Genomic DNA, 13005 nt, shown 5'->3' with positions numbered 1-13005 from the left:
GTAATATAGTGTAAGTAATGTAGTAGTAGTGATATTGTACATGTAATATAGTGTAAGTAATGTAGTAGTAGTGATATTGTACAAGTAATATAGTGTAAGTAATGTAGTAGTAGTGATATTGTACATGTAATATAGTGTAAGTAATGTAGTAGTAGTGATATTGTACATGTAATATAGTGTAAGTAATGTAGTAGTAGTGATATTGTACATGTAATATAGTGTAAGTAATGTAGTAGTGATATTGTACATGTAATATAGTGTTAGTAATGTAGTAGTAGTGATATTGTACAAGTAATATAGTGTAAGTAATGTAGTAGTAGTAGTGATATTGTACATGTAATATAGTGTAATTAATGTAGTAGTAGTGATATTGTACAAGTAATATAGTGTAAGTAATGTAGTAGTGATATTGTACATGTAATATAGTGTAAGTAATGTAGTAGTAGTGATATTGTACAAGTAATATAGTGTAAGTAATGTAGTAGTAGTAGTGATATTGTACATGTAATATAGTGTAAGTAATGTAGTAGTAGTGATATTGTACAAGTAATATAGTGTAAGTAATGTAGTAGTGATATTGTACATGTAATATAGTGTAAGTAATGTAGTAGTAGTGATATTGTATAAGTAATATAGTGTAAGTAATGTAGTCGTAGTGATATTGTACAAGTAATATAGTGTATGTAATGTAGTCGTAGTGATATTGTACAAGTAATATAGTGTAAGTAATGTAGTAGTGATATTGTACATGTAATATAGTGTAAGTAATGTAGTAGTAGTGATATTGTACAAGTAATATAGTGTAAGTAATGTAGTAGTAGTGATATTGTACATGGAATATAGTGTAAGTAATGTAGTAGTAGTGATATTGTACATGTAATATAGTGTAAGTAATGTAGTAGTAGTGATATTGTACAAGTAATATAGTGTTAGTAATGTAGTAGTAGTGATATTTTACAAGTAATATAGTGTAAGTAATGTAGTAGTGATATTGTACATGTAATATAGTGTAAGTAATGTAGTAGTATTGATATTGTACAAGTAATATAGTGTAAGTAATGTAGTACTGATATTGTACATGTAATATAGTGTAAGTAATGTAGTAGTAGTGATATTGTGTACAAGTAATATAGTGTAAGTAATGTAGTAGTAGTGATACTGTACATGTAATATAGTGTAAGTAATGTAGTAGTGATATTGTACATGTAATATAGTGTAAGTAATGTAGTAGTAGTGATATTGTACAAGTAATATAGTGTAAGTAATGTAGTAGTAGTGATATTGTACAAGTAATATAGTGTAAGTAATGTAGTAGTAGTGATATTGTACATGTAATTTAGTGTAAGTAATGTAGTAGTAGTGATATTGTACATGTAATTTAGTGTAAGTAATGTAGTAGTACTGACAGAAGCGTCCAAAGCCCAACACTCTTTTTAAACTTTCTTGCTGATTTTAACACGCCAACAGCAGCACTCATCAGTCAAAACAACAACAACAACCCTTTCTCATTATGCCCCAAGGTCGATTATGACAAGGAAGATCGCTTTTTGCACGTTCTTTATGTTCTGTATTACTGGGACAATGATGACACTTTTTTTTGGCTTGTTGCTTCTTATTTTTGAAAGCAGTACAAAGTTATCATTTATTGAAACTAATAAATAAAATGATAATAATTAATAAAACGCTGTACCCTATAAGTCTAATATTGGTTAGGATGTAAACACGCCTATAATATGTAGACCAATGAAAAACTGCAAGTAGTGTGAGGCTAGCATGCGAGCGGCTACCTGTTTTTTATTGTGGTCTGCTCCTTCTCTGGCTCCACAGCGAGCATGGGCAACAAGAGGGGCAGAGGGAGGAGCGGCGAGGGAAGCGAGCGAGCGGCCCACTGCAGTATTGATGACCCAATGATCCCCTGCAGAACTCAGCCAGCCAGGCAGACAGACTGAGGCTCCACTCGCAATCCCAGTCAACGCCGGAGAGCGGTTGTAGCGGGACGCCAAGGGTAAGTGTGGCGTAATTGCTGTGTTGCTGCGTGGGTGGCGCTCTTCATAAAATAGATGGAGTGTGTTACTTCTTTATGCATTATTGACCAGGTTTGCTGTTTTATGACCCCTCGCTGAAACAGCAGATTTACTCATCAGGGTCGTGAAGATTTGGGCTCCTAACAGTTCTGTCCGATACCGATTCCTGGGGTGACGATTCGATTCAGAATCAATTCCCAATTCAACACGATTCGTGATGGAAGCCGATGCCAATGCAAGGCGATGTTGTTATAATAATGTTATAATAAATATAAATGAAACTTCTTTAAAACAGGTTACAGGTGGGAAAAGCTCCTTCTGGCTGCAGAAGGAGCTTTTCCTAAAACGGCCTAAAGAGGCCTAAAAACATATTTTTTTAAATGTATTCTTGTTAAAAAAAAAAATATATATATATATATTGGCGCAGTGGGGAGAGTGGCCGTGCGCAACCCGAGCGTCCCTGGTTCAATTACCACCTAGTACCACCCTCGTCACGTCCGTTGTGTCCTGAGCAAGACACTTCACCCTTGCTCCTGATGGGTGCTGGTTGGCGCCTTGCATGGCAGCTCCCTCCATCAGTGTGTGAATGTGTGTGTGAATGGGTAAATGTGGAAGTAGTGTCAAAGCGCTTTGAGTACCTTGAAGGTAGAAAAGCGCTATACAAGTACAACCCATTTATCATTTATTTATATATATATATACACACACGGGTAAGTCCAAAGCGTCCATAGCTCGGTTGGTAGAGTGGCCGTGTCAGCAACTTGAGGGTTGCAAGTTCGATTCCCGCTTGTGCCATCCTAGTCACTGCCGTTGTGTCCTTGGGCAAGACACTTTACCCACCTGCTCCCAGTGCCACCCACACTGGTTTAAATGTAACTTAGATATAGGGTTTCACTATGTAAAGCGCTTTGAGTCACTTGAGAAAAGCGCTATATAAAATATAATTCACTTCACTATAATTCACTATGCGGGGATGCTGGAGCCTACCCCAGCTGCACTCATATACATGTGTGTGTGTGTGTGTGTGTGTGTATATATATATATATATATATCCATCCATCCATTTTCTACCGCTTATTCCCTTTCGGGGTCGCGGGGGGCGCTGGCGCCTATCTCAGCTATATATATATATATATATATATATATATATATATATATATATATATAAAACATACTGTATATGACATTCTTTTTTGTGTTTGTGTGTATGTGTGTGTATAAATATTTATATATGTGTATGTATATATGTTTAAATATATACTTTTGTTGTTATTGTTGTGTTTGCTGTTGTTGTTTTTGTGTTTGTCTAATCCTCCTCTTATCCCCATAAGTTCCCCCTCTGTCTTCCTTTTTTTTTCTTTCCATCCCCTCCTGCTCCGGCCCGGCTGCACCAAATAATAATATAAATACATTTAATAAAGTCAAATTCAAATAAGGCAACAAGAGAAGTATCCTACACTTCTCTTTTGTAAAGTAAATCTGAACAGCCAATATGGGCATATATATCAACTATATGATTTGCCTGAGAAGCTGGACAGGACAAAAAATAAAAAATAAAAGTAAATAAATATATATATATATGTATAAATAATGTCTGTATATATATACACAGAATGTGTGTGTGTATACATATTCACACACACACACACACACACACGTGTATGTGTATATATGTATATATATGTATGTATATATGTATATATATATTTATGTGTATGTATATATATATATATATATATATATACACAAAATATAAAAGGGACAAGCCGTATAAAATGGATTAATGGATATATATATATATATATATATATATATATATATATACATATATATACATACATATATACTATATATTAGGGGTGTTGGAAAAAATCGATTCGAATACGTTGTGCGATTCAGAATAAATAAATGATAAATGGGTTGTACTTGTATAGCGCTTTTCTACCTTGAAGGTGCTCAAAGCGCTTTGACACTACTTCCACATTTACCCATTCACACACACATTCACACACTGATGGAGGGAGCTGCCATGCAAGGCGCCAACCAGCACCCATCAGGAGCAAGAGAAGTATCCTACACTTCTCTTTTGTAAAGTAAATCTGAACAGCCAATATGGGCTTGCTCAGGACACAACGGACGTGACGAGGTTGGTACTATGTGGGATTTGAACCCGGGACCCCCGGGTTACGCATGGCCACTCTTCCACTGTACTAGGTGGGATTTGAACCCGGGACCCCCGGGTTGCGCATGGCCACTCTTCCACTGCGCCACGCCGTCCCAATTCTAATTTTTTTTTAATCGATTTTTTAAAAAAAATAAAAAAATATTTTTTTTAATCAATCCAACAAAACGATACACAGCAATACCATAACCATGCAATCCAATTCCAAAACCAAACCTGACCCAGCAACACTCAGAACTACAATAAAGACACAAACACGACACAGAACAAGCCAAAAGTAGTGAAACAAAAATGAATATTATCAACAACAGTATCAATATTAGTTATGATTTCAGCATAGCAGTGATTAAAAATCCCTCGTTGACATTATCATTTGACATTTATAAAAATAATAAAAAAAGAACAATAGTGTCACAGTGGCTTACACTTGCATCGCGTCTCATAAGTTTGACAACACACTTTGTCCAATGTTTTCACAAAGATAAAACAAGTCATATTTTTGGTTCGTTTAATAGTTAAAACAAATGTACATTATTGCAATCAGTTGATAAAACGTTCTCCTTTACAATTATAAAAGCTTTTAAAAAAAATCTACTATTCTGCTAGCATGTCAGCAGACTGGGGTAGATCCTGCTGAAATCCTATGTATTGAATGAATACAGAATTGTTTTGAATCGGAAAAATATCATTTATGAATCGAGAATCGAATCGAATCGAAAAAATTTATATATTATCGAATTGTGACCCCAAGAATCGATATTGAATCGAATCCTGGGACACCCAAAGATTCACAGCCCTACTATATATATTTTTTTATTTATTTTTTATATATATTTTTTGAATTATGAATTGTTTTGGAATCGAAATGGATATGAACCGCGATTCGGATGTGAATCGATTTTTTGGGTGCACCCCTCTGGGCTGCAAGATTCATCAGCATCAAATTGACATCGAGGTTTTAATTAGTCCGATAGCTCAACCACAAGAGGCACAGTTTTTTTTCCTTTTTTGAGTGACATGTTGGCCTCTCAGAATTGTTGTGCCTCATGTTTCTTCGTCTCTCGCTTCAAACAGAGAGAAAGAGGTCTCACTCTTTCACTCAATCACAGAATCAACTGAATGCAGTGAGCCCTCTTTACATTCTATAATCTTTGTCTCGGAGCGATTTATGTGTGAAATTATTAACACAATACCGGAAAATATCAAATAATATTATTTAGCTCTTTCACGTAAGAGACTAGAGGTATAAGATTTCATGCGATTTAGCGATTAGGAGTGACAGATTGTTTGGTAAAGGTATAGCATGTTCTATATGTTATAGTTATTTGAATGACTTACCATAATATGTTAGGTTAACATAGCAGGCACCTTCTCAGTTGGTTATTTATGCCTCATATAACGTACACTTATTCAGCCTGTTGTTCACTATTCTGTATTCATTTTAAATTGCCTTTCAAATGTCTATTCTTGGTGTTGGATTTTATCAAATAAATTTCCCCCAAAAATGCGACTTATACTTCAGTGTGACTTATATATGTTTTTTCCCTTCTTTATTATGCATTTTCGGCAGGTGCGACTTATACTCCGGAGCGACTTATGCTCCGAAAGATACGGTACGTGTGTATATATATATATATATGTATGTGTATATATACATGTGTATGTATGTGTATATATGTATAAATATATATATATATATATATATATATATATATATATATATACAGTATATCCCACACACACATAATTTTTTTTTTTTTTTTAATTATGAATCATTTTTGAATCGGGCTGAATAACAATCGCAATGAGGATGTGAATCTATGTTTTTGTGACCTCCAACAAGTCATGACCTTCTGCACAGACAGCTGACATGTTTATGGCGAGGCATCAGGAGAACCTGCCGACTAATGCTGATGATTTGTTTGCATCTTTAGGTCTGCAATCTTCTTGACCAGAGCAGAGGACATCAAAGTGCTTGCATGGACATTTGGACTTTAACTGTTTGAGGACAAAGGTGAAGGGCCCGAGCTCTGGACCTGGGGATTCCTAGGTCATGCGCGTCATGACCTGTAACCGGTGACCCTCCACACTGGCTAACGGCCTCCATCTACAGCAAGGGCCGGGCGCCGTACCTACTGACTGGAAGCAGCTGGCGCCGAGGCGCTGGGAATCATGCAAACACACATTGACGCACAGATTCTTTCTCACGCCAATTTGGATTCTCGTGGACCCGCACGCTCGCTTTCCGCGAGAACTGCACGCACATCGTCACCTCAGCCTTTATCGTTAGCGCTTGGCAATCATCCCACTTCGGTGCGGACCCTCGCCGCACAAATGGATACGCCCTCAAAGATTTGTCCGGTTCCTGCCAGTCTGAAACAGAACACAGGTTCCACGCCTCTACTGGTGGAGGCCGAGAGGAAGTATGCGCTCCGCAGCTCCGGACGTTCCCGCTTCCCCTGTCACGTGCGCAAATCTTCCCGCCTCCGCCGAACACCGGAGAACGGCGAGCGGAAATCGGATAAGGAGAAAGGAGGCGAGGAGGAGGTGAAAGCATCGGAGGAGAAGATCTGTAGGGTGAAGGAGGAGAAGGAGGAGACGGTGATTCTGAAAAAGGAACAGCCAACTGTGGAGGCTCCGCCCCTCGCCGCCGGCTCCCCTCCAGGCGCTCCTCTTGCGCTAACCGTACCGGAACCCATCTCCAAAGCTGACCCGAAACCAGGGCCCAGACTCGGACACAGACCCGGACCCAAATCTAGGTCGAGGCCCGTTCCCAAGTCGGTGCAGAAACCCGGCCCGAAAAGCGTCATGAGACGGCGTCTGGCGGCAGCCAAGGCCGCAGCCGCCGCCGCTGCCGCCACCGAGTGCAACACCGCTCTCCTCCCTCCGCCGATGGTGGGGGCTGGCGGGCCGCACGTGAAGAAGGAGCCCGTGGAGCTGCAGATTTTGTCTCCCAGCGGCAGGAGGTGTGGACGTTTTGTTGGAGTGAGTTACTAACATATTGTACAAACTAACAACATATTATTTGGCATACACATGATCATGGAAACATTTCCAAAAGGCTCCTAATGTATCTGCTGAAGTATGAGGTGACATATTACATCACTTCGAGTTGTATATTTCATCAAAACTGTTATTTATCTACTGGTAATATCTGCTTACTTTCTCCTGTAACATGTTTCTATTTAGAGATGTCCGATAAAATCGGACTGCCGATAAATGCTTTAAAATGTAATATCAGAAATCATCGGTATCGGTTTAAAAAAGTAAAGTTTATGACTTTTTAAAACGCCGCTGTACAGAGTGGTACACGGAGGTAGGGAGAAGTACAGAGCGCCAATAAACCTTAAAGGCACTGCCTTTGCGTGCCGGCCCAATCACATAATATCTACGGCTTTTCACACACACAAGTGAATGCAAGACATACTTGGTCAACAGCCATACAGGCCACACTGAGAGTGGCCGTGTAAACAACTTTAACACTGTTACAAATATGCGCCACGCTGTTAACCCACACCAAACCAGAATGAAAAACACATTTCGGGAGAACATCCGCACCGTAACACAACATAAACACAACAGAACAAATATCCAGAAACCCTTGCAGCACTAACTCTTCCGTGACGCTACAATATACACCCCCGCTAACCCCCCCAACCCCCACACACGAACACGCCCGCCGCCCCAACCCCGCCCAGCTCAACCTGCTCATGCTCTCTCAGGGAGAGCATGTCCCAAATTCCTAGCTGAAAAATAATGCACTTTGTGACTCCAATATTAAATATAACTTGAGTTGATTTATTTTGGAAAAACTTGTTACATTGTTTAATGCATCCAGCGGGGCATCACAACAAAATCAGGCATAATAATGTGTTAATTCCACGACTGTATATATCGGTATCGGTTGATATCAGAATCGGTAATTAAGAGTTGGACAATATCGGAATATCAGATGTCGGCAAAAAAGCCATTATCAGACATCTCTATTTATATTCATACATCTGTTCAAATGTAATAATGACTTATGTATATCGTGTTTGAAACCTGACATTAGTTCCATCCAATACCAAGTAGTTACAGTAGCAGTGTCGGTCACACCAATTTTGATACAGATATTCTAATCGGGATGTATTTGATGTATGATAGTTTTCAAGATCAAGAATAATAATCAAACAAACACACGCCGTGTCACAATGTCAATTAAAAGTTCAAATGATTGTATTATTCCCTTATAATTACATGCAATAGTTTGAGCAAATAAAGTCAATATTGCGAGTTAACTAAATAATAGCAAAAACGACCATTGGCTCTGATTTAAATCTTTTGGTTCAAGACTTATTTCTTTACTTTGTAAACTATAACAAAAAACAAAAAAAGCGTTTTGTGATAATAAAAAAAAAAATCGATCTAATCACGACAGTATGAACTAATTACTGATACCATGCTTCCTATCATTACTGTCTATTTGTAACGGTTCGCCCATCCTTGTTTACATTCAAGAAGTAGATCTCAGCGGTTAGTAGCGGCAACTAACCATTTGATCCGATTCATAGGGTGCTGATTCGATTCGGAATCTATTCTCGCAATGTAGAGCTGGGCGATATATCGAGTTAGTAAGATATATTGATATATTTTTAAACAAGATATGAATTAAGAAAATATCATAGTTTCAATGTAATTTATTTCACGTTAAAATGACCAAACATCGCTTATTTGTTGTTCCTTGTTCTTCCCGGACTCCTTACTCCCTCTCATGGGCTACTAAACCCCTAACCTTCCTCCTTCCAAGATGTGCTTGCACGTATAAAAACATCCATAGTTGGCTGGTTGTTTACCATGAAGAGTCACAATTGGTTGAAATTAGACCAATCAGAGGCAAGATAGGGCACCAGGAACCAGGAAGGGAAAACACAACAGACATCCCAATTGACGACGAAAAAGTCGTAGAAGAGAAGGGGGAATTTTCAAGTGGGCGATTTATATACTAAAAAAACTAGTGGAAGATGGCAGAGGGATTATCTTATTTAGATTTTTCTTTTAACAATGTTGACCACGTCCAGGAAACCCACAATGCGTCTACTTTGCCACATTTGGAGAAATGTATGCCTCTGGATAAAACATTCATTTGAGTTGTTTACCATGTAAGCCCAAATCAAAACTGTTCCCCAGTTGCATATTTCTAACGAGAAATGCTGCCAATAATGTATGCTGAAATGAGGAAGGTCATAGATGGATCATTTTACTTATGGTATGTAATTCTGTGCTACTTAAACAGTTTATTTTCTGTGCTGTTAATACCCATTTTGACTAATGGGGTTAATAAAAGTGCCATTGACTGTTTACAGTACAGTTGTCATTCACTTCAATTTCAGTGAATCTCGTTCAAAAATGACTGTCTTTTATATGTATACTTTCACCGGAAAATATATCGAGATATATATCGAATATCGAGTTGAAGTAAAAATATATCGCCCAGCCCTATGGCAATGTATTATTTGGTATAATAATTATAATTAAACTTTTTCAAAACAAGTTGCAGATTAGAAAAGCTCCTTCTGTATGTATGTATGTATGATTATTCATTTGTTCAATAGTAAAAGTATGTTTTAGTCAGTGCTGTTAAACAAAGCGCATGATCAGCAATGGTGACAACCCCTGTCCTTATTCTCTGCTGCTCAGGTGAGGAGGATCGTCGTCAAGGTGGCTCGCATTCCCGTCAGCCTCGGCCGGCGACAGAAAACCTACAAGATCTCCAATTTGGAGACAATTACGGGAGCGGAGAAGAGCAACGACGGGAACTCGGAAGGCCCAGAGGTGGTCAAGGAGCCCACCGCGCTGCTCCGCATGAAGAACAACGGCAAAAGCGTCATGGTCATGTTCCCTCCCGGGGAGATGCCGGTTATTCTTAAACGACGGCGGGGGCGCCCGCCTAAACAGGCCGTGCCCTTGATTGCAGGAGAGACCCCCAATGCTTGTGGGAACGGAGACCAGATCAAGAAGCCCAGGAGGAAGCGGCGGACTAAACTACCTTGTCCTTACCCGTCGTACGTCAACGACGCTAATGATGTGAAGACGGAGTATGGGGACGTGCTGTCCAAACTGGCCTTTTTGAACCGCCAGCCCCCCACCACGGGACGATGTTCCCCGCCTCGCTGCTGGACACCCAGTGAGCCGGAAAGCTTCCACACCCCCTCGGAAAACCCGGGACTGTCCACCCTCCTGCACCGGCTCACTGGGTTCCGGCGGCCTCGGGGCGGAAGAGGTGGCGCCGGGAGAGGCAGTGGCGGAGCAGGGGGAGCCGGGGGGAGGGAACACAATAACAGCACCTTCGGTGACTTCTTTGAATCCATTGGCAAGAAGCGCAAGCTGAGTCCCCTCTCTGAGCACGGACTACCCAGGAAGAGGGGGAAGAGGGTTGGGGGTGTGGGCAGAGGAGGCGGGGTGGTTGGAACCGAGCTTGGGGGCGAGAAAGCAGTCAGGAAGAGACGAATCAGAAGAAATGGCACCTTCAAAGGGGAGGAAGATGGCATGGGACAGGACTGGCCTAATGGTTCCGGAGGCTGGGGGGAGAAAGCTTTAAGAGGATATCAGCTCTGTGTTGCTACAAGGGGGGGCTTTTCTTCCTGTGAGCTCGGGAGGAGGGGGGGCTACGGCCGCTCAGGTGGGGGCAGGGGTGTCGGACCGGCCGGGGAGGACTCACAAGGTCTGTTTGCCGGATATTTCCGTTCCCTGCTGGACTCTGAAGACTCCTCTGAACTTTTGGACATCGCACAATCAAACGCCCGCAAAGATTCGTCAGCCCCGGGTTACGAGCCTTCCAGCCCGGCCCCGGGTCACAGGTGGTCCCCCGCTAAATGGGGCACCAACGGGACAAGCTCGGCGGCAGGTGAATCGGGGCAGACACACTGCTCCTCAGCCGGGCCGCCATACAGCTACGGGGGCCAGACCCAAATGTCCCCGACCCCATCCACCTACCACAAATCTACTCCTCCATCTCTCTCGCACTCTCCCAGCTCCCCCCACCCAGCCGGCTATGGCCACTACTCGCCCGCCTACGCCTCGTCTTCTTGCATCGGGTCCCAAAGGTCGTCGGACTGCAGTTTTTCCTATGTCAAGAACGTGGTTCAGGACCGTGGTCCGATGGGTTACTCCAGCTACCACGCAGCCAGAAAGGGCTACAGCGGAAGTGCTGCAGCAGGGCCCGCGTCACCAGGGGCGGGGTTCATGTCGGTGGCCAAGGGCAGCCCCTTCAGCTCCTCCTCCTCGCCAGATGGTTATAAACAGTACAACTGCAACCAGTGGAGCTACAGGTACATCTCCAAAACACAACCATGCACACACGCTGTCACAGTCATTACAGTCCTCCCTCGTTTGTTGCGCCTAATCAGTTCCAGGCCTGACCGTGCTTAAGAAACTTCCACGAAACAGAAATACAATATGACAGGGGGTAGACCGCACCAGAGGGCTTTAAAGGCCTACTGAAATGAGATGTTATTATTTAAACGGGGATAGCAGGTCCATTCTATGTGTCATACTTGATAATTTCGCGATATTGCCATATTTTTGCTGAAAGCATTTAGTAGAGAACATTGACGATAAAGTTTGCAACTTTTGGTCGCTAATAAAAAAGCCTGCCTGTACCGGAAGTAGCAGACGATGTGCGCGTGACGTCACGGGTTGTGGAGCTCCTCACATCTGAACATTGTTTACAATCATGGCCACCAGCAGCGGGAGTTCCCCATTAATTTCAGCGAGGATGAAAGAGTCGTGGCTGAGGATAGTGAAAGTGAAAGACTAGAGAAAAAAAAAGACAGGGCAGTGGGAGCGATTCAGATGTTATTAGACACATTTACTAGGATAATTCTGGAAAATCCCTTATCTGCATATTGTGTTACTAGTGTTTTAGTGAGATTGTACTGTCGTACCTGAAAGTCGGAGGGGTGTGGCCACGGGTGTGGTGACCGCCAGTGTCTCTGAGGGAAGCTGCCTCTTTGACAGGTGCATGATGAAGGACGCAAGCTCCGCTCATGTCTACGGTAAGAGCGGACTTATTACCATAATTTTCTCATTGAAACCTGCCGGTTGACATGCGGTCGGGAACCATGTTTGCTTGACCTCTCTGTTCCATAGTAAAGCTTCACCTTCGGGAATGTAAACAAGGAAACACCGGCTGTGTTTGTGTTGCTAAAGGCTAAAAGCGTCCCACCTCCATTTTTCTACTTTGACTTCTCCATTATTAATTGAACAAATTGCAAAAGATTCAGCAACACAGATGTCCAGAATACTGTGTAATTATGCGATTAAAGCAGACTACTTATAGCTGGGATCGGGCTGGAAAAAAATGTCCGCTACAATCCGAGACGTCACGCACACGCGTCATCATACCGACGTTTTCAACAGGATACTTTGCGCGAAATTTAAAATTGCAATTTAGTAAACTAAAAAGTCCGTATTGGCATGTGTTGCAATGTTAATATTTCATCATTGATATATAAACTATCAGACTGCCTGGTCGGTAGTAGTGGGTTTCAGTAGGCCTTTAATGGGTCGCTACATGGGCTAGATCAGGGGTCGAGAACCTTTTTGGCTGAGAGAGCCATGAAAGCCAAATATTTCAAAGTGTATTTCCGTAAGAGCCATATAACATTTTTCAACACTGAATACAACTAAATTCGTGCATTTTTAAGTATGACCAACATTTGTAGAGTATAATAAGTCTCTTATTCTTTTTAACAACATTGTTATTCTAAAAGTTAACCAATAATAAATATAATTCTTCTTATCATTAATGCGACATCT

The 13005-nt window shown here is 41.3% G+C and overlaps 1 protein-coding gene across 4 annotated transcripts in view; it reads left to right on the top strand.

The window, feature by feature from the left end:
- The window catches only part of ahdc1 (AT hook, DNA binding motif, containing 1), a 58452-nt gene that overhangs the window by 32170 nt on the left and 13277 nt on the right, over positions 1-13005 (top strand). For all 4 annotated transcript variants that reach the window (XM_061897091.1, XM_061897087.1, XM_061897088.1 and 1 more), the window contains 3 exons: positions 1828-2005; positions 6141-7191; positions 9886-11516. In XM_061897091.1, coding sequence (XP_061753075.1) covers positions 6379-7191; positions 9886-11516 — 2444 coding nt within the window. In that variant the 5' untranslated portion in view covers positions 1828-2005; positions 6141-6378. The remainder of the gene's footprint in view (positions 1-1827; positions 2006-6140; positions 7192-9885; positions 11517-13005) is intronic.

Source organism: Nerophis ophidion, linkage group LG04 (assembly GCF_033978795.1).
Source record: "Nerophis ophidion isolate RoL-2023_Sa linkage group LG04, RoL_Noph_v1.0, whole genome shotgun sequence".
NCBI lineage: Eukaryota > Metazoa > Chordata > Actinopteri > Syngnathiformes > Syngnathidae > Nerophis > Nerophis ophidion.
Note: the sequence above shows the minus strand (reverse complement) of the source record. Positions and strands in the feature narration are given on the sequence as shown.